This window comes from Poecilia mexicana, unplaced genomic scaffold (assembly GCF_051168715.1).
Source record: "Poecilia mexicana isolate PSO_F unplaced genomic scaffold, ASM5116871v1 scaffold_3, whole genome shotgun sequence".
NCBI classification, from domain to species: Eukaryota; Metazoa; Chordata; class Actinopteri; order Cyprinodontiformes; family Poeciliidae; genus Poecilia; species Poecilia mexicana.
The window spans coordinates 33989512-34011376 of NW_028263372.1; the positions used below are offsets into that span (position 1 = coordinate 33989512).

The 21865-nt window shown below is 39.7% G+C and overlaps 1 protein-coding gene across 2 annotated transcripts in view; it reads right to left on the reverse strand.

Moving 5' to 3' along the window:
- Positions 1-440: 440 nt before the first annotated feature.
- The window catches only part of mpped2a (metallophosphoesterase domain containing 2a), a 69441-nt gene continuing 48016 nt past the window's right edge, over positions 441-21865 (reverse strand). For both annotated transcript variants that reach the window (XM_088004465.1, XM_088004466.1), the window contains exons 5-7: positions 4078-4193; positions 2464-2577; positions 441-1755 (exon numbers count right to left, since the gene is read on the reverse strand). In XM_088004465.1, coding sequence (XP_087860591.1) covers positions 1637-1755; positions 2464-2577; positions 4078-4193 — 349 coding nt within the window. In that variant the 3' untranslated portion in view covers positions 441-1636. The remainder of the gene's footprint in view (positions 1756-2463; positions 2578-4077; positions 4194-21865) is intronic.

Below are 21865 nucleotides of genomic sequence, written 5' to 3' on the forward strand. Positions count from 1 at the left end.
GAGCAATATGGGCAAATTCCCAGGGTGTTATGTTTTTAGGGATGGCACGAGACCATCACACTTTTTAGCACATAAATGGAATATTTAATATTGGTAAAATGTATTAAGTATTTAATATCTAGGTGTTTTTATGGGAATATGGATCTTTCAGATTATTCTGAGAAGCAATTTCGATCATATTTTACATTTTATTGTGTCATGTAGCGCGGCCGCTGGTCTTGGTCTTGACTCGGTCTCGACTTTCCTCGGTCTTGGTCTTGACTTGGTCTCGGACCCTAAAAGTCTTGGTCTTGTCTCGGTCTCGATACACTCTGGTCTTGGTCTCGGGTTAGGTGGTCTTGAACACAACACTGTTATATATATATATATATATATATATATATATATATGGCTGGTTGGATAAACAGTTGGACGGATATCTTCACTTATTCAAAAAAAACTTTAAGTAAAAATCTTGCAATTTTATTTGCATATAAAGGCAGCTAAATATCACAATAAACTGAAAGAGAACTAACGTTTCCATGGCGATACAATCAGAGAAACAGCGAGAGGGAGAGAGCACGAAAAAGAGCATTTACAGCTGAGTTCAGACGACTATTGGCAAAACATTTTTTGTGCTAGCAAGATTGCATTTACACACAGTGCAAAATTAGAAAAAAAAAGCAATAAAACACAAAAACTATCAGATTTTACACTTTGTTATCCATGTTTAGGCAGGCGTGTTTCAGGGAAAACACCTGTTGGATTGTGACCGTTTCTACAAAAACATGGAGAAATGATGCAAGCACTGAAGATACAGAAAATCTTTTTTTTCTTCTTCAAAACACAACTTTAGTACAGATGTTTTAAAAGATGAATATATAATTTATATATATGATATTATACATTTTCCAAATCAGATGAGGAATCCTTGATAAAAAAGTGAATATTGTGGCTGTTTTCGTAGCTTTTTGTCCCGCCGATCGTCAGGTGTTGTTCAGCGGTGCATGATGGGTAATAAATAAGAACATTAAAGCTAGTTTAAGGCAGCGTCCCTGTCAGCCAATAGGAGGAGAGAAAGAACTGACGAGAAAGCAAAACAGAAACTGAATATTTATCGTATGACACAATGTAAAATAAAAAACAATGGCATCCGTCGTCTGGCCGAACCAAACCGTAAAGAAATTGTACAAATTCACAAAGCGTCATTTATTTTACAGTTCTGACCAATATTTATCAAGAGCAAGATTGTTTAACCACAAAATCTCATAGAAAAAGGAGAATACCGGTGGGACGAACCCAAAACGTTCTGCTGGTTTAAAGATGACAAAAACAACTTCAATGTTTCGTCGTTCTCCAGTAAAACCATGTTTCTTTTTTTTTTTTAAGGGACTCGTTCACCTTCTTCAACAATCAAATATGATGGAGTGATGCCAGGCAAAAAGCCTGGACTGTTGGCACAGAATAAGAATAAAACAAACAGAAAAACACCGATATTCTCCTTTAGCGCCGTGTTTTCCCGTCGCTTTTTTCTCCAAAAGCAAAAAAAAAAAAAAAAAAAAAAAAAAAAAAACTTGCAAAGAAACAGTTGAATCTCTTTTTTTTTTCTTCGTAGAAAAGTCGTTCCTCCTGACGGCGGCGTTCGATGGCGGCGGCCTCAGGAGCTGGAGGGGTTGGGCAGGTCGAACACGATGGGGGGGTTGGTGGGCTGGAAGCTGACGGTGCACGTCGACGCGTTGATGAACGTCGTGAAGCCGTCCGTCATGATGCCGTACCCTGGAAGGACCAACGCCGTCAGAATACATCACTAAACTACGGGAGGGGGAGGAGGAACACTGAGGGAAAACAGCCTCAATTCTGGATTTAATCTCTGAAATTTGACTTTTTCTTAGATTTTTTTATTCTAAATTTTGACAATTTTCTTAGAATTTTGACTATTTATTTGTAAATCAGAATTCAAACTTTTCCCTCAAAATCTCCACCTTTTTTTTAATCTCAGAATTGACTTAGAATTTTAACTTTTTTCTCAGAATTTTAACTTTGATCAGAATTCTGACATTTTAAAATCAGAATTCAAACTTTTTCCTCAGAATTTTGTCTTTTTTTCTTAACGTTTAGATTTTTCCTCTGAATTCTGACTTTATTCGCTCAATCACAATTGTTTAAATGGTTTTTGCTGCAACAGGCAACTCTAGTCTTAAAACTCAAATCTACCAAATAAATTTGGGACCGGCGTTCAGTGGGGATGAAACGCAGGTTTGAAAATCTTATAACAAGGAAGTAAATGTTTACAACATAATAGTAATAGAGCCCAGAATGTTTGGTTATTTATTTGGATTCTGACATAAATTGACACTAAATTATAACTCTGAGAAAAAAGTCAGAATATCAATAACCAGTTTAAATATGTCTTGCACAGTGTATTTCAGCTTTATGTGACTTCAGTGCTTTTACAGCTGACCCAGACCTGTATTTTCTGTTTACCTTCATGAATGCCTCCAAAGGCGTGAAGTTTGGGCCGGACTCTCTTCTGGACCGTGTTGAGCAGCTCCACGCAGCCGACCCGCTGCAGCTCCTTAGGAACCCAGTCTCTGAAACCTGAAAAATACATTCATTTCACCGTTTTACTGACTTTTATCTCTTAGATATAAAACATGTCAGTACTCTGAACAATACCTTTGAAAGACAACAGTCTGAAACTATACTGTGTTATAAACTATATTACAAATCTCCAGGAAACAAAACAACAAAGCATTTATAGGGTTTCCTTCATGCATTGTTTAATTAAAGTTAATTTTTCTATTTTTAAAGTTCTAAACTTTGAAACCAGATTTTTTTTCATTGCAGAGAAAATTATGTGTGAATTTAGAAAACCTGCAATTATCCAGGCATCCACTTATAAGGAATTAAGTATTAATAACATTTTATCAAAGTTTTTCATATTTGAATCATTTTTAAAACGAAGCTTTAGCTTGAATTTATCGCAGGCGTCATGAACGAATAACAGCATGAAGAAAACAACAGATGATAAAAAGACCGAATGACTGGAAAGACGGATAGATAACAGCAGTGATGGATGGATGGACGGACGGACGGACGGATGGACGGACGGATTAATAAACCCTAACCCTTGAATGGTAAGATATTCACACTAGCCCAATAGTAAGTGGTGAGATTTTGTGTTTTTACAGTGTATATTTGAACCAACGGTTTATAAATGTTATTTATTCAGTGATTTTTCCGTCAGACCAGCTTTTCTCTGCGATCCCTGTGAAATCCTGCCAACATGGCGCCTTTGGAGCTACACGTTTAAACCGGTCCAGATGATTCCAGACCTCTCCTCACCGGCTCCAGAACCCGTTTGCTTCCCTCTCCAGCAGAAATTGAGTTTCCATGCAATCAAACGGCCGCAGCAGCAGAAAGCCTCCGTGGGCGAAAGGGAAGGAAATCACTCAATAAAGCCAGATGGAGAGTAGAAACGAGGAAAAAAACAACCGAGACCCAAACAGCCAGGAGGAAACACTAATCAATCTGCTGCGAAAACCACAAGAAAAGTCTGAGATTACTTCGTTTCCATGCAGGGAAACACAAATACTGAACGACGGAGCAAATCCACAGGCCACCGCCTGCAGAGCCGACGCTCCGCCTGCGGAGCCGACGCTCCGCCTGCGGAGCCGACGCTCCGCCTGCGGAGCCGACGCTCCGCCTGCGGAGCCGACGCTCCGCCTGCAGAGCCGACGCTCCGTCTTATTAAGGATGCTCGTCAATATTAAGGAATTATTTACCTTTTTCTGAATAGTTACTTATAATTAAATCTTAAAAAATATTGATGAATCGATAAGGTTGATTGATCGATTAATTGCCCAGCTTGTTATTCCTCCAGACGTTCAATCAATTAATCAAATTTTATTTGTGTAGCACCTTTCAGTAACGAGGCATTTCAAAGTGTTTTACATCATAAAAATACAAAGTCATAGAAACACAGTCAACAACTGAAACATAACATTTTGCCCATCACATCACATCAGCACATCAGATTATTGATTAATGTTTGATTAATGGCGATGAGGGGAGCTGTGATTGGCTGACTGGACTCACCAAGCGGCGGTCCGTGGGTCATCAGGATGTCGACGCCCTCGGGGACGAGGTTCCATTTATCCAGCAGAGACTGACCCCGAGGCAGGTTGAACCCCCAGCCGTTGAACCATGGAGTCCTGCAGAAACAGACGGGGGAGGGACGAGCGCACCGCATTAGCATCACAAAGACAAAAGTCAACAATCGGCTCCAGAAGCAATAAACATGACAGATTTTAACACTTTTCCCGTCGGTTTATGGTGTATTGACTGACATGGATGTATAAAGGAAGTTTCAAACAGACATTCTGTACGATCATCAAATTCTCATCATCAATCATTATTTCATGGTGGGACGACATCTGCAGCCCCGAGATCCCCTCAGTGGCATCGTTTTTCTGCATTTTTTAGGTTATCTTGAAGAAAGAAAATGTGTGTTTTCTTACAGTAAACACTGACTGCATCTGAGTAAAGCTGCATAATAAGCAGAAAAGTATTGCAAAGTGAAGATGATATGACGTTTGGATAATTTCTGCGTTTTTCAGGTCAAAATAACTAGAAAAATGCAGAAATCAGTTAGAAAAAAGCCAAAACACTCGGCCAGTTTGGCAATAAGCTCATGTTTTTGGTGTCTGAAAAAGAAGTCGATTCAAAAACCTTCAAAATGTAACGTCACAAATCAGCAGGCGCTGCCCATTACCTAGCAACACCAGGGGAACCCAGGCCGTTACCTAGCAACCTAAGCTGAGTTCCAGCACGTTTGGTCAACTGGTTTTACCACTCTATGCGCTGTACAATGGCTGCTGGAAAAGGCAAGTGTTTTGTTGTTCATGCACTACTCAGATGCCACTCCCTGCATTCTTGTTGGTTGTGCAGGAGGCTCCACTTCTGCTTTTTGAACATGTACGGTTATAAAACTGTGCATCTGTTTGCAGCCATTTTCAAGTGCAAGTGTAAATGTTGATTTGAGGTGTCATAAAATTGTATTACCTAAAAATGATTTTGTGCAAAAAATGATCATGTTTTGTATCGCCCATAGATCTATCATAACCTGTTCAGTGAAGCATGACAGATCACCTGTAAGAAAAAAAACAACAACAAATTAACCCAGAGAACAAGCTAACGAGGTCCTGGTTACGTTCCAGCACTCACAGCAAGGATTAACTCATCGTAGGAGCTAAAAGCATCTGCTGAGGCCTGGTAGGAGAGAAAAGGTGAATTTCTATCATCAGCGTCAGCCGCTGCTCCCTCTGCAGGGTGAGTGACAGCAGCTGGGCCGCCTCCAGCAGCCTGGATGGGAGGCTGCGTCGCCACGGTGACAGGCAGCGTCTTCCCAGGAGACACAAAGAAAACCTCGATCCGCCGCAGCGGGACAGACGGATTCACGGGTTTACAAGAGATAAAGAAATACAGCAAATCATGCACGGGGCGCGTTTAGGGCTGCAAAGATTCACCAAATGGTTTGGACAATGAAGAATTAGAGCCACTGCAGATAGAAAGAGTAATTTTCCATCAAAAAACTTAGAAATTTTGTGATCAATCTCAGAAATTTTCTAGACGGAACTTGAAAATTTCTGAGTTTAAAAAGTCAAAAATGTGAACCAATAAACCCAGAGATTCTGGAATTAGTCTCAGAAATGTTCTAGAAATAAGAAAATTCAAAGTCAAAATGTGGGAAAAGCTCAGGAATTTTGAGGTCAATTAAAAAGTGGAAATTTCTGAGTTTTGAAAGTTTTGTTTTATTTTAGAAAGTTTAAAAAATATATTTTTGGAAAAAAAAAATTCTGAGATTAATCTTATAATTTTCAGGTTTCGAAAAATGCTCTACTTTTTTTTTTTTTTTTTGTGGAAAATTTCTGATTGAATTCCAAAAGTCAAAAATGCTAAAATTTTGAAACTCCAAATTCTTTCTTCAAAGTTTTTGTTGCACAATTTTGACTTTCAGAACTCAGAAATTTACCAGACAAACTCAGAAAGTTCTGAGCTCTAAAAGTTGAAAATTTGCGAGAAAAATACGCAGAAATTTTTAGATTAATTTCAACCTAAAATTTTAAACTTTTGAAAGTGAGAAAATATTATAGTTGACCATTTTAGAAAGATTAATCTCAACATTTCTACTTTTTAAGCAAATTTTCAACTCTCCAAAATCAGAAATTTCCACATTTTTTTCCTGATTACATATAGAATATTATATAGTCAGGCTAATCGATTTGATTAGTAATTGTTGCAACAGCCCCAGTTAGACAGAAGCAGATCCAATAAAACCAAAGCAGAGAAGGAGAAATGGAGCGAAGCCTGGTGGATAAATTGATCTTTCATTTATCTCAATAGTAGAAAGAGTCCTGAGAAGGGAGGAAAGGAAGACAGATCATCATCCTGATACCTCAGCAGGTAATCAGACCTGCTTCTTCAAACGAAGCATAAAAACCTTCGTTTGAATGTGAGATGTGCAGCAAAGATGGCGGGTGGCGCCTGACCGGGGGGAAATCAGGGTGAAGGATGGACACCGCGGCTCTAATCGATACCAACTGTTCCAGGGGAGCGGGATGTGTAAAACATGAGATCACAATCCCTTCTGGTTCAGAACCACACAAAGCACAAAAACAACCCGGTTCGTTCGGCGAGCTTCGTCACGGATTCGCTCGCCTCGTTCTGCTGGTCGGTGGAGAGCTGAGGAATGAGGGTAGAAATGAAATGTGAGGAGAAGGCAGGAGGGGGGGCAGGTCACGGAGCGAACTGATTAATTAAAACTAATCACACAAATCGGAGCTAATGGAAGCCTAATGGATTACTGAGAGGCATCGCCGCTTTTCAGATGAAAACGCACCGCTGCCGTGGAGGAACTGGACCCGGTCAGGTAGGAAGAACCAGCACAGTTAAGAATCTGGCTCTGGTTTTTAAAAAATAAAACATCCTCAACCCACTTCCATTCCTGACAAAATGAATAAATCACTATTTGTTGAAGCAGAAGTTAAATAAACACGTACAGACTTCTGCTACAGAGACGCTTTTATATGGGAATCCAAGTTACATTTTTCTGAGTAACTAACTGGAAAAATAATTGTTTTACTACACTGTAATTTTTATTTTTACTTGAGTAAAATTTTTTAAGTTTCTACAGAAGAAGATTAGGGTCACTGAAAAGGAGAAAAATAAATCAAGTCAGATTTCTGGGATTAAAATCACAATTCTGATGGTAAGAAACAAAACTGATAAAGTCAGGATTCTGAGAAAGATCATCTTTTTTTAATTTTCAAAGCCCCTCATCTTTTTCCGTAATTTTCAGTCCTCTTGGATGAGAACAATTTCTGGATCCTTTACCCCTGTGAGCACTGGGACAGAGATCAACACACACCTCCTTCAGATCAAACAAAATGGTGTTTGTGTTGCCATCATTCTTAAGATATTAATAAATGTTTCTGAAGGTCAAAGGTCAAAAAGCCCCTCCTACATTTATGGGATCAAACAAATTGGTGTAAATTAACTGCATCATGTTTGTTTTGTTGACATTTTCACTTGTGCTCTTATTAATAAGAGGTTGAGGTCAGAGGTCCCACCACATCACCCGAATCAAACAGAACTGGGTTTAAACATTTGTTCTACGTTTGTGCAAGAAAATTCACTGACAGAAGAAAAACAAAAACATAAGATGCAGACGCATCTACAGCTTAAGACAAAGAAAGACTTCTTGTTTGTGAGCAAACTTTGTTTTTCTCTTACTTTCTACCTGCTGAGCCTTTTGGAAGTACCTGACCCAGTATATCTGAATTATTGTCTGTAAATATTAGTTACATTGTGTTTTTTGTTATTTAATTTGGTTGAGTAACTTTTTGGGCAGTTTTTATTTTAATGTGAGTAAAAACGTGTTGAAGTGGAGCTACTCCCCGACCAACAACACAACGGTCCCGTTATTGGCTGCCTGCAGATGAAATACACCTTCCATGCGAGCGCATTTGTTAACCTGCGCCCAGATTAATGGCATCCTGGACACAGAAACGGGAGATTGTTTCCTGTGTGGCTGGGATGCAGCTTGGATTACACTGTACTACACTGGTCCCTCTCTACTGGGGACCAGTAGAGAGGGATGGGACCAGTAGAGAGGGATGGGACCAGTAGAGAGGGATGGGACCAGTAGAGGGAGATGGGACCAGTAGAGAGGGATGGGACCAGTAGAGAGGGATGGGACCAGTAGAGGGAGATGGGACCAGTAGAGGGAGATGGGACCAGTAGAGGGAGATGGGACCAGTAGAGAGGGATGGGACCAGTAGAGAGGGATGGGACCAGTAGAGGGAGATGGGACCAGTAGAGAGGGATGGGACCAGTAGAGGGAGATGGGACCAGTAGAGGGAGATGGGACCAGTAGAGGGAGATGGGACCAGTAGAGAGGGATGGGACCAGTAGAGGGAGATGGGACCAGTAGAGGGAGATGGGACCAGTAGAGGGAGATGGGACCAGTAGAGGGAGATGGGACCAGTAGAGGGAGATGGTACCAGTAGAGAGGGATGGGACCAGTAGAGGGAGAGAAGTCAGACAAGGAGCTACTTTCAGCTCCAAAGCTGAAGGTTGCAGAACTATGGCGCTACATTGGTGTCAAAGTTTGAAAATGAAAAACATATTGATATTCTATATGTGTGTGATTGGCTTAAGAAAAATATATATAACAAAAAGGACTAAACATGTTGCACAAATTTGTCAGTGTCACATTTTTGTGTCTCATGTGTTGACATTTTCTTCTTGGTTCGATTTGTAACGAACAGCCGCAGATGTTTGAAACAGAGAAAAAAATGTCTGAAATTAAAGAGGGGGAAAACAAACAAACAAAAAAAAAAACAGGACAAAATCTGAAACTAAAAATTGTTTCTGTAAAATGTATTTTTTCCACTCTTTTCACACATTTTGTTTTGTTTCTTAATACTTGTATTTAATTTGTTTATATCATGATAATAAAAAATAAATAGATTTTACATTATCTCTTGAATCAGAGGCAATAAGAGCGGCCATGGGCCCGTGACAGCCCCCATCTACAACCGCCCATGGATGACGCTCATCACTGAAATGGAAGCAGCAAACAAAGAAAGAAGGAGCAGACTTCAGCTGTCACTTTAATGCAACAAAATGCCTTCTTTAATTAAACATCTACAACAGCACTTAAAAAAAAAGTAAAGCTGCGTCAAACGGACAAAAAGCTCGTAACCTTGGTAACAGGCGCATTAACGATCATCAGAGCAGGCGGGTTAAAACGCTGCAGCAGGCGGAGGTAAAGCAGACAGAAGCTATTTAGCCCTCGCGCGCAGAACGTCAATATTCAATTAGGCCGGTGGACATCATTAGGACGGAGGCGCAGCGTCTCTGCGGGTGTGACACCGCTCTTAACCCTCTGCTCCCCCCGAGCGCCGCGCTCTGGGTCCACGGCGCCCCGAAAACAGAGCGCACACGAACTCAACGCTTCATTCCTCTCATTATGCACTACATACCAGACTCCTCCTTCCCATGATGGATCATTTTAACCATTTTTACAGCTCATTGGATCAAAGCGAAGAGAGAAATAGGAGCACTTTCACATCCAGGAAGACTGGACTGATTGATTTATCGGAAATAACTAAGTGATTGATTATTTAATGACAAAAACGCTGCAAGGAAACCTAAATAAAGCCCATAATAAAGAGCTTAGGCTGCGTTTTTAAAGATTTACAAATCACATATGCTCTGAAAATCAGATTATTGGGATAATCCCATGAAATGTTATGTAAACTAAAATCCTAGCTTCTGCAATCAAAGGATGGATTAGTACGGACAGGATTAAGGGCAATGAAAACATAAAATCTGACTTTAATTTCAGAATTCTGACTTTTTATTTTTTTAGAATTCTAAATTCAATCTCAGAATTCTGACTTTAATCTTTTGAGATCAAAAAGTCAGAATGCTGAGATTAATTTTAAAAAATTTTCAGTGGCCCTAATGCTCTTCCGTAGATTAAAAAAGCAAGACTACATGAAGATCTTTCCAGGAGAATTTTTTCTGCAATTTATACATGCAAGCAAAAATAAATAAATAAATAAAAGATAGAAACAGCTACTTTAAATTTCCTGCAAGTGTAAAATGTTCTTGTACTTTATATGTTCAGTAAAAATAAAATAAAATAAAACAAAAAAAATGTAAGTTTTGAATATTAGAAAATCTGTATAGCTTAGTCTTTGCAGGACAAAGATGGACAAGAAATAAAACAACAAATAATGGAGACAAAGACTTTGCCTATGTAAAGCATTCTGGTGTAATAAGAGAAATTTTACCTTCTTTATAATTTTAGTTTGTTTTTCACAATTGGTCTTCAACGGCAGGCAGACTCGGCTTGGCACAGAGAACTTTTAAATTCCTGAGACAGGTGCCTGTCTAGTAGGTCTCCATGGTAACATCTGTGTGTTAAACCCAGAGGTTTCAGCACTTTATTCTTGGATGATCATTGTGTTTACATTGATTCTTCAGTTTGGGGTTCTTGTCCATCAATATTGCCTCCTGCTGTGTGTTTGATTGTTTTTAATCTTTTGCTGGTTTGTTTGGATGCAGATTTTTCTTTACAGATGGAGGTTTGTTATAATCTATGACCTGAATTCACATTAAATTGAACAGAAATGCTGAATATGCAAAAGTAAAAGCAGATAAGGGAAAAATACACCTGGAAAATCTGCTTCTTATTAGCTCCACATGAAAAGACAAACACACACACGTGCACGCACACACGCACACACACACACACCCACACACCCACACACACACACCTGAGCTACTTTCATTTGCTCTGTGGAGTGTCGACTATTTACCAAACACACTGCAGACTCTCAGCCTCCTCCAGGTGTGTCGCACTCAGCAAACACTCAGGCTGTAAAGGTCAGGTGAACTCTGTGTACTAAACACCTGTAAAGTTTGACCTCACTGCTTAAGATGGAGATCGGAACAAAGATGGCCGCTTTAAAATGCAGAACAAGTCCAAACAACACTCAAATTTGATACCAAAGTCACTCACAAAATTCATATTCTATTCTGAATCTGTTAAATCTACCAAAACAGGAACTTGTGATACTAACAACAGTCGAGAATTTTTATCCGTTACAATTTGAATTTGTTTCACATTAAAAACCAGTATGAGTTAAAGAAAGGTATAAAATATTAACATCAGTTGGTGATGTTCAAAACATGTTGATATAAAGCATTAATAACTTATAAACACAATCTACTGATGGAATCAAATCAGAAATATTATGTTTGGATTTTCAAAATAAAGCATGACTATCAAATTAATGGCCGTGATAAAAGGTATGTTAAGGATGGATAAAGTGTTCAAAGTTAAGAACTTTGACACTGCAACAGAATATAAGAACAAAGAAAAAAGTCAGAATACTGAGGGAAAAACATAATTCTTAAAAGGAAGGTCATAATCCTGATATTCAAGTCAGAATTCTGAATTTAATATCAGAATTTTGAGAGAGAAAAAGTCAGAATTCTGGAAAAAGTAGGAATTGTTTTTTCCCCCAGTTTTTCCTCTAATAGCGTTCCGTAGAAGAAGAAGGAGCTTCCTGCAGGCGGAAACTTTTACGCTCCCTGTATTTTATCAAAGGAAGATCGAACGCATCTCAGGTGAAGCATCATCCTTCACCTGCAGCTGCGCCGCTCCTGAAACATCGGCATGAAGCCGTTCGCTGGCCGTGATGAACAACCTGCGCCGCAGATACCAGTTGAAACGCGGAGCGGGAGGCTGAGAAGTGGTGTGAAGGTCCGGCCATCCATCCTATATGACCTCTGAGTCGCAGCGGCCCCGGGGTCGCGGTCTAATTGATCAACCTGTCAGGACCAATGAGGGCGGCCATGTTAATGGGACTTTTATAAGCCCCGCGGGATGCAGCGGCTGACACTCAGGACTGCATGAGCATGTGCAAAGCAGAGTGCATGCCCTGAACTCCCAGAGCCCAGCTAGCCTTATTAAAAGGAGCCAAGCGAAGACTCTGCCTGTGCTTTGACAAATGGCCTCTCAACGCCAAGGCCACCTTTGCAAACTTTGGGGACGAAGTGGAAGTCGCAGGGGTGAAGGAGCCGTGTTGGCGAGCGTTCGTTCTGTCACTGCATTAATAACCTGTGCCCAGTGACTGATGGAGTGTGGAATGGATTAATCCTGCCGCCAAACACAAAAGCTCCAAGGGTTAGCCACCAGACTTAGCCCACTTAGGAGAGGCTAGAGCCATGGGGACGGTGCGGTTCACGCCTTTCCAGCTGCAGTTTGACCTGCAGGCTGCTAACGTAAAACAACCACAGTGGAGATCTCACAGCAAACACAGCTGCTCTCAAACAAGCCGGCCACTGGCAGCGCTTCACTGCTCTCAGGGCTGAGTGAGCGAGAAACTCAGGAGGGAAAAAAAAAAAAACGCAGACGGGGTGAGCGCCCTACATTGTAACAGGAAATCAAATAAAAGTAGAGGAGTTCAGAGTGCATCTTCTAAGAATCTGCTTCCTTATCCGCCATCCTGCAACACACACACGCACACACACCTGCACACGCACACACACACACACTCATCCACAAACCTTCCAGCAGGCAGAGATAGACTGGATTAGTTCAGCCATCAAAAGAGTAAAGAAACCAAAAAGCAAACCTCAAAGTGAGTCTGATATGGAGAAGTAAGAAATAAAACTAAAATGTTTCATCTACCAAAACGACGGAGCAATTGGCAACAGATAAATCGCATTAACTGTAATTATAGCTGATGCAATTGATTTGATTGTTCAAATAATCATTAACAAATTTAGAAATTGATTAATCGTTAACTGGAGTAAACAGTATAATAAAGAATTTGATGAAAGAAGACACTAAAAGCAAGAATTAAGTACATTTTGCATTTAAGGTAAAAAAAAAAAAAAAATCAACAAGCGTTAAAAAACAACATCCAGCCATTTTTTGGCAATAAATTCATGTTTTTTTGTTATCTGGAAAATGAGCCGTTTCATTCAGAAAACACTTGCTGCATTCTTGTTGGTTGTGCAGGAGGCTCTGCTAATGCTTTTCAAATATGTATGGTTGCATGATTGCACATCTGTTTGCAGCTAATTTCATGTGCGAGTGTAGACGCTGGTTGGGCCAGCAGCTAATTTAGATTTAAGGCGACAAGGCGCCCTAAAGCAGCTCATTCTGAAAGGAAATACTGTTAGAATTTGGGCAAAAGAAAAATGTAATGAAGATGTTTTGTGTAGACCGTAGACTTATCCTAACCGGTTAAAGGAAGCATAATATATCACCCTTAGATATGTACATTATGTTTGTCAGAGTGGTATTTGCACATCAAACTGGAAGGAGCAGCAGTGCGTTATCCGAAAACAGACTGGACCACATGTGAACACTAAATCTCTGAAATATGCATCTGCCATGAAGCGATGCGGCTCGGCAGAAACTGGAGACCAGACCAGTAAAGAAAGAGGGAATCTGGGTTCTATTCAGAGGAGCTGTATGGGGGCTGGGGCCGAGACACAAGGACGAGGGTCCCATTACCCTCCTCCAGCCTCGACCTCCATGAACTTGATCCCGAGGAACAATGTAAGTACGGAGAGAGGCAGAGGAGGAAAAAGCAGCGTGGAGAGGCAGGGGGGAGGATAATATCTCTGGGAATCGAGTGACAAAAATGGACCGGCATGGTTTCATTTCCCCAGTTCTGCTCCACAGACGGGACAAGGTGATCTGAAACTGTGGCACACACACACAGGTGCGTCTTTTAGGACATTCCTGCACATGGTTCTCCTTCCACACACACAAAGACGAGGTCTGGAAGCTAATAAAAATAAATAAATAGCTGCTTCCAACAAACTTTCATTTCTGACAAAGAGAGAAGGAGGGTTTGAATGGAAATGACTTTAAAAATGTCTGGTTTTTCCTCTGTCTGCCTGGATGAGATGATTCAGAAAATCGTCAACATAAAAACAAACTTAGATGCTAAATATTTAATTTATTAGTTAATACCTTATCAGCGTCTTCGAGTTTCATACAAGGCACCATATAAGTTTGATGTATTATGATTATACTTGATATTTGTACATGCATTTATTTTCCTTACTCTCTATCTATAAAGTACTTTAAAGATCTCATCCAGTCTAATCAGACGGCAGCAGCAGATCGCTAACAGTTTAATCAGTCAACAGATAAAATCATTCCCAAAACACAACGGTGTGGTAAAATTTGAAAGTACATAATCTCAGTTTGTAAAAGAGAAGTTATCTAAAAAGTGGCTAAAACAATTTGATGTTTACATTATTTTAATGGAAGGACAGACGGACGGATGTTTGGCATCACCATTCAACCCCAACATGTTTTTTTTGTACCAGTACAGAGGAAACATCCAAACTCTGGGAATTGAACCCCAAACCTTTGGCTTGAAAACATCCAGACGAGTCCAACGCTTTGGCTGCGATCTGATAAAACCTCGATTCATCTAAAACTCTAACACTCTAATCTACAGAGGCTGCAAAGCGCAGAGAAGCAGGGATTTTCTTTGAGCAAAGCAGAAAAAAATCTCTTATCTGGAGGTTCTGACTCAGCAGAAAACATCAGACATTAAACAGAACGTATATAAAAACTACACCGCCTCAGGCAAACTTGTAACACACTGATGGTGCTGATAAATAAATGTTTAACGGTTATTCTTTAGAAAAACTCTACAGCCAAGGGCCTAAAATATGTTATTTATTTACTACATCAGCATTTATTTTCCTCTTATGTGGGAAGGAAAACCTCTTTCCTCCTGAGGATAGCGAGGGGAGAAAAGCAGCCGGCGCTCAGAGCCTAAAGCACGCTCCACCTTGTCCCAACATGACAAGCCGACCAGGCTTTGCTGCAAAGGTCAAAGGTCAAGGGGCCGAAGATGCAGAGGGATTCTGGACGGATCACACAGGATCAAGCCGGAGCAGATAAATGGCTCTCTGTCTGCAGACACTGTCTTGACCTTACAACAACTGGACTTCGGAGAGAAACGGAGGCGACAACAGGCCCAGGAAAGAACAGAAACCAGGACCGATAAACGGGTCAGAACACAGAACCAGTGACAACACTGCAAAACTTCACACCCCTGCATGTCATGGTTTACATCAGGAAATTCTGCCATGGTAGAAAAATCCTGTTAGCTGAATGAAACATGGAGACGAAGGTATTATTAAATGAGTGCAGTGCACCACATCACAGGGAGAATAACGCAGAAAAACCATTAAATAACTCAAAACCACTTTTTTCTCACGCTTTGTGTTCGCTACGCTACACACAGACGCGTTGCCATAGCAACTGACAACGCTTCCACACCAAGAAACACTGAAACATTTCTCATACAAAGAACAGAACATTAAGTAGATTACAGTACTACGTTAATTGGGTAAAAATATGTCGAATTAGCGCTACTCTTATTTGAGTACGATTTTTGAGTGCTCCACCCACTCCTGGTTATTTTACTGTAAGTTACAGGATGGTCACCATATCTGATAAGATACATCTTCTGTGACAATAGGTATGGCAACATATGCTATAAAACTGCAACAGTCACAGATTATGTTGCAACACCGTAAGTGAGAGCACTGCGCAACACAAACAATCATCTGGCCGGAACACAATGCACTAAATAGTAAAACATGATTTAACAAATTTTAACAATCTATTAAAGATATACGCTATAAATGTGTAACTTCATCGTTTTAAGACACATTCTTCTGGTTTTTACTGTTTTCTTCCCACAACAGTGAGCCGTTATCAGCGCTCTAAATCCAGCGGGGGGAGATAAGCGGAGCGGCGACCTCGCCACCAAAGCAGTGTGGAGGTCAGCAGGAAGGGATGGAAGTGTCTGCAGGACGGTGTGAATGCTATCACCTCCGAGCAGAAATCAGTCAGTAAGCTGCCCTTCTGTTTACGGAGCTGTAGCTGCGACTGTGATGGATGGCTCTCTGCAGACAATCCACCGCTCCCTCCGGGCCACACAGCAGGGCGGGTGATGGAGCGGCGAAAAGCCCAGGAGGGGGAGACCACGTGTGTTTGTGGAGCGTAAACCTGTTTTAAGGCAAATCTAATGCTGGTCAGGTTATTTCCCAGATTAAACTTTGTTTCAGCTGTTTATCAAACACAAATACTCCAGATCCTCTGTAAAAATGCTTCAAACTGCATATTTTAATACTTTAAACAACAAACATACCTTAATGTTATGGGTGGAAATCTTTAGCATCTCACAATTTGATTCAAAATTTGTTTTTGATTCAAAGCTATTCAAAATTGAGAAAATGAGACATTGAAAGTAACATCTTCTTTGAACAGGTTAGAATAGGCCTGTGGGCTACACAGAAACATGTTCACATTTACTGCACAAAATTATTGTTAGATAATAAAATTTCAGTCCAGTTTGAGCTGTTTTAGGGCGTTCTGTCACTTTAAATCTAAATAAGCTGCTGCTGGCCACTGACTCAACGTTTAAACTCGCACTTGAAAATGGCTGAAAAGAGATGCGCATTTATACAACCGTTCACCTTTGAAAAGCAGAAGTGGAGCCTCCAGCATAACTAACAAGATTGCAGTAAGTGGTTTCTGAATCAACAACAAATATTTTCTTGAGTAAGAAAATAAACATTTTATTGCCTAAGATGGTAAAATGTGTGCTATGTTATGTTGTTTTAGCTGCAGCTACAACAATACTTCTAACACCAACAATACTTCTAACACCAACATGTGAACAACTCTTTCTGCTTGACTTATCAATACAGATCTAATGATTATTTTTTGGACTAAGTGATCAATAACTGGACAGCTAATGGTGCTAAATAAGAGTTATTACAGAAGTGAAGCTAAAACAGAAAGAGGTTTAGGATTAATTACTGCTCTGAGTATGTTCTGCAGGAAAATGTCCTTAATACTGTCAACTACAGTTAACTATTAATTGATTACTAAATTACCTGACGATTATTCCAAGAATTGAGTTATCATGATTAATTCGATTAATCAATTCAGGCTGCATTTGATGATCTGAAACATGTAATTTTGAAGAAATCCTGCATGTATTTGAGGTTATTTTTTCTCTGCTTTCAGATGAGTTGAATCAAAGCTAAAAGTTGCTTCTTTACTTTCTGCTTATAATAAGAAATGACTGTTTTCCTTAGAGGACAAACCAACACACCTAAACAGCCTGATGGAGCCTTCGCCTCAGCCGGTCCTGCTGCACTCCATCCTGAATCATTAATGCTTTCTTTCCCCTAAAAGTTGCACAAAAAAAACTCAGGAGCTTGCACCTCTTCTCCATCAGAAAACCCTGCAGCACTTAGCATCGGCAGAGTCATGTCCAGACTTGTTGTCATTGATGGTATAACTTATTCATGTGGTTCTTTTTTTTATGGTTGCTGAATTCAGCTGCACCGGCACTTAGGTTGGTGACCTTTCACACCAATCTCTGCAGAGAATAATGGCCCTGACAGCCCGGGACACTTTACCCCCCAAATCCATGTTAAGGTACGAAAAAAAAAACCCAACTGTGATAAAGTTGCGTCTAACGCAGAGCTCCTCCACCTCTGGCCACTGCAACTACACAGACTGAGGATTTTCTCTACTTTTTAAATATTTATCTGCTCATAGCATGAGACGCAGCATGGGACAGAAAACAAGTCAAATCCTGCTGAGTCCACCCCACACAAATAAACACACAACAACAAAGGGGGGAAGACAAAGGTGGACAGATCTGGATGTCAAACACCCATGTGTCTGTTTTAAACCAGGATAATGATGTGTTGGATGAGGTGGAAGCAACTGAAACTGTTTTTTTTTAAACAGTTTTCGGTTCTATTCGTGGGAAATGTTGCATTTAAAACCCTCAAGCTGCATCCTCCTGTTGTTGCAGATTCAGCTGCATCAGCACTTCTAGGTAATGCTGGGTTTTTTCCAGCCTCCAAATGCTCACAAGCTGCAGTGCACTGGTTAATTAAACCTGCGTCGCTTTAAATCTGTCCATGCTCTCGGGAATGATAACACACAAACAGATGCATACACACCAAAAAAACTAAATAATAAAAAGCAACTAAAGGGAATCGGAAACACAATTTACAGATTATGTCCATCATTTTCAGAAATATACAAATGTAGGAAAATAGACATAAAATGTACACACACACACACATATATATATATATATTTGGAAACAACAGAGTTGCGGTACTGTCATTAGCATCGTGATTTTTTTTCTCGAAGGTGACTTATTAAGCAAGGTTTCCCCAGAAAACTTGCTGAGCCTGGTGGTTGGGTGCTAAGGCAGTCAATCATCCAGCAGCCCGTCGTGTTTTTGAGTTAAAAATGTTTAAAGTTGACAGGAAACCTGAACATATCACTTGATAATTATCTGTTATTGGAATATTGGAAGATTAATATCTGAACACCAACTATGAAGTCTTAAAAAAAAAAAAAAAAAACCTAAATAAATAAGCAATGCTAAGCCTGGTGGGGGCACCAGTAAAGCCTGGTGGCCTGCCAGGCTTATAATACACTGGGGGAAACCCTGTTATGCTTCTTTGAACATGTTAGGATAGATATTTGGGCTATAAAAACATATTCACTACTGTTTTTTGCACAAAGTCTTTCTTAGATAATGAGATTTTAGTCTGCACCGTTCTGCCTATTTTCAGCTCTTGAAACAGATGCGGAATTATACAACCATACATCTATGAAAAGCAGAAGTGGAGCCTCCTGCACAACCAACAAGAAAGCAGCAAGTGGTTTCTGTATGGTAAGTCAACAACAAAACACTTGTCTTTTCCAGCAGCCATTGTATAAAGTGATAAAAACCAGCTGACCAAACATGCTGGAGTTCTGACTGGGTTACTAGGTAAGGGGCAGTGATGGATGAATTGTGACATTACACTCTGGAAGTTTTTGAAACGGCTTGGGTGGGTTCTAGAAACACCAGAAAGTTTTCAAATAATAAAAAAATCTATTAAACACATTTTGCTATCCGATTATCAATTAATAATAACAAAAGAATCAACAGCTCAGCCCTAAACTGCACTGTTTTTCTAGCTGCAGATTCAACCGCTACAAATGTACCGTTTGATCATTTTATGTACATTTTAGGATATTTATATTTATGTAAAATATAAAATGTATATTTTAATGCTTAAAGAATTTATTTAATTATTTGTTTTGACAATAAACTGTCAGAACAACCAATTAATCGATAACTAAAATAATCATTAGTTGCAGTTCTAGCATTTATCCACTGTTGAAACTACAAATCTAATACTTCCTTTAATAAACAGCTTTTGGTATTTTTCTGTAAGTAATTTTTTCCTTTAGTTGTAATTGTTTTTCCTCCTTGTGGTTTCAGGTAGTTGCTTAATTAAACAGCTTTATCCCCGTTTTTTTCCACCTCAATTTGTACAAACTGATGTCTCCAAACAGCAAAAAGCATGAAAACACAAAACTCATTTGGTAACCTGTTAATTTGCAAGTTGCAAAGCAGCCATTTATTACCACTTCCTCACCTGCCCCATCGCTGAGCCATTCATTACAGAGGAGACTCACCTGCGCGGCCATTAGCCGCAGCCTTATTCATTTCCTGTTAGCTGGCGCAGGTAGACGGTTAACGGACAATGTGTCATTAATTTTGCAGGTACAAAGAGACGTGACCCCGTTTTCGGAGTGCCTGGTCACGTGACCGGCGTGTAGTTAGCAGGCGTCGCAGGGGAAACAGACCATCAGTGTGTTTACACGGCTGCATCTCTGAGCTGGTATTAATAATAGAGCCACTTAGCATTCAGAGGCGCTGGTCGCAGCCTCGCTGTTTGTTTCACAGGTCATTAAATTTATGCCGCAGCCCTAATGTTCATTACAGCAGCAAGCTGGCCAGGGGTCTGTAACACTCGCTCACTGTCTTTAATCCCCCGCTGTATTCCTGCACCGGCTTCCTTTTCATCCTGCACCCATTCTGCATCCCTCACATCTCACTTCATTTGCTTGACAATCTTTTTCCTGGTTTAATTAAAAGGATTCTGCCTGGCTTCCCAGGTTTCTTGTTAAAAATGTATCTTTCACACACAGCAGATGATTGTTTCCAACAAAACGCCAGGGCAAATATTTTAGTTTGTGCCTTAAAAAGAGAAAAAACCAATCCTAATTTATTTAATTCTTCCAGTTGTGCCATCATGAGAACAGTTTTGCCAATTATTCGCTGCGAGAGGTCAGTAGTTGCACAGTTTGATGGCAGGTAATTTTGTTTTCTCTGAACAAGGCAGAGTCAAAAACGCTGCAGGTGAGACAACTAGTGATTCAACGGAAAAGACTCAACTAGAAAACAGAACAATTTCATTGTTTTGGCCCTTAATATATTACCGTAGCCACTCAAGACGTCAGAATGTTTAGGTTTTAATGCTAAAAGTTACACAAAACTCACGAAGGCAGAACTGTCTTACAAATCCAAGTGGGTAAACTAACCGTAATCTGCAAAAATGTAGAGCTGAAACGATTAATAGTGATTAATCAATTATTGAAATAATTAAGAATTAATTGTTAACTGGAGTATACAGACTCAGAAAAAGTATGCTGCAGAAAGAACAACATACCCAGAGAAGTAATTAAGCCCAAACTGTACAGAAATGTATACATTTTACATAAAAAAAACTCTCTGCAAAAATATTCTAGAACATCTCAAATGGCAGTTTTAGCTTACATTAGCTAAAAAGCTAACCTGAAAGTGTGAATGAGTGAAATAAAAATAAAATGCTTTGTATCCACCAAACTGATGGACGAATTTGATAGTAAATACAGCAATTTGGTAACAATTAAATCCCTGACTGGAATGATTAATCGAGTTTTGAAATAATAGTCAAGTAATTTAGAAATTACTTCATCGTTAACAGGAGCATTCAGACTCATAAAATTATAATTCTCTAGCAGAACAACACACTCAGAGCAGTAATTAAGCCAAAGCGGAACAAAAAAACTGTACATTTTGCATTCAAGACAATAAAAAACCCCTTGCCTGTAAATATGTTCCACCCAGAACTCCTTAAGTGGCAGTTTTAGCTTCACCTGATTAAAATAAGATCTATTAAGCACCTTTTGGTATTTATGGGTTAATCAGAAAAATAACCCTAATCACCTCTAATCGTAGAAATTCAGAACTGAAGGTGTTTGTCTTTGAACTGATCAACAGAGCAATAAATCTATTTTTTACACATCAACACTGGAAATGTTCAGGAGAATTTGGTCCAGAACCTTTCTCTTCACGGTTCCTGCTCCCAAACAGCCTTCATAGAAAGAAATGTGAAGAGACTGAAACAAAATGCAGAAAGTAGAAATGCTGAGGTAAGCTTTGTTTTGAGTGCTGTTGAACCAGAAAAGGTTCTGTGGTATACAGCAATCAATTCCACATGCATTGACTATTTTAAAGAGAACAGAAAGCAGCTGCAGACAATTCATTTCAACACGCGATAAATTTTCAGAAATAAAGATTTACGGCCGTCTTCACACGCTTTTCACATCAATTCCGATATCCAACAAGGCGCGGGGCAGAAAATGTGCAAAACAAAAGGTAAAGACATCTCAATCCACATATGGCATGACTGGAATTAAAAACGGATGTTGGACGTCTGCCTCAGCGCTACAGTTTACACGTCCACCATCATCTGCAATGACGATTACTTTAGTAATCGATTAATCGGTTATTCTGGCGATTAATTTATTTCAAATGGACACATTCTACAGATTTTTAATTTAACCACTCAAACCTTTTATACTGCACTAGAAATACATTAAAGGAGAAAAAAAACACAT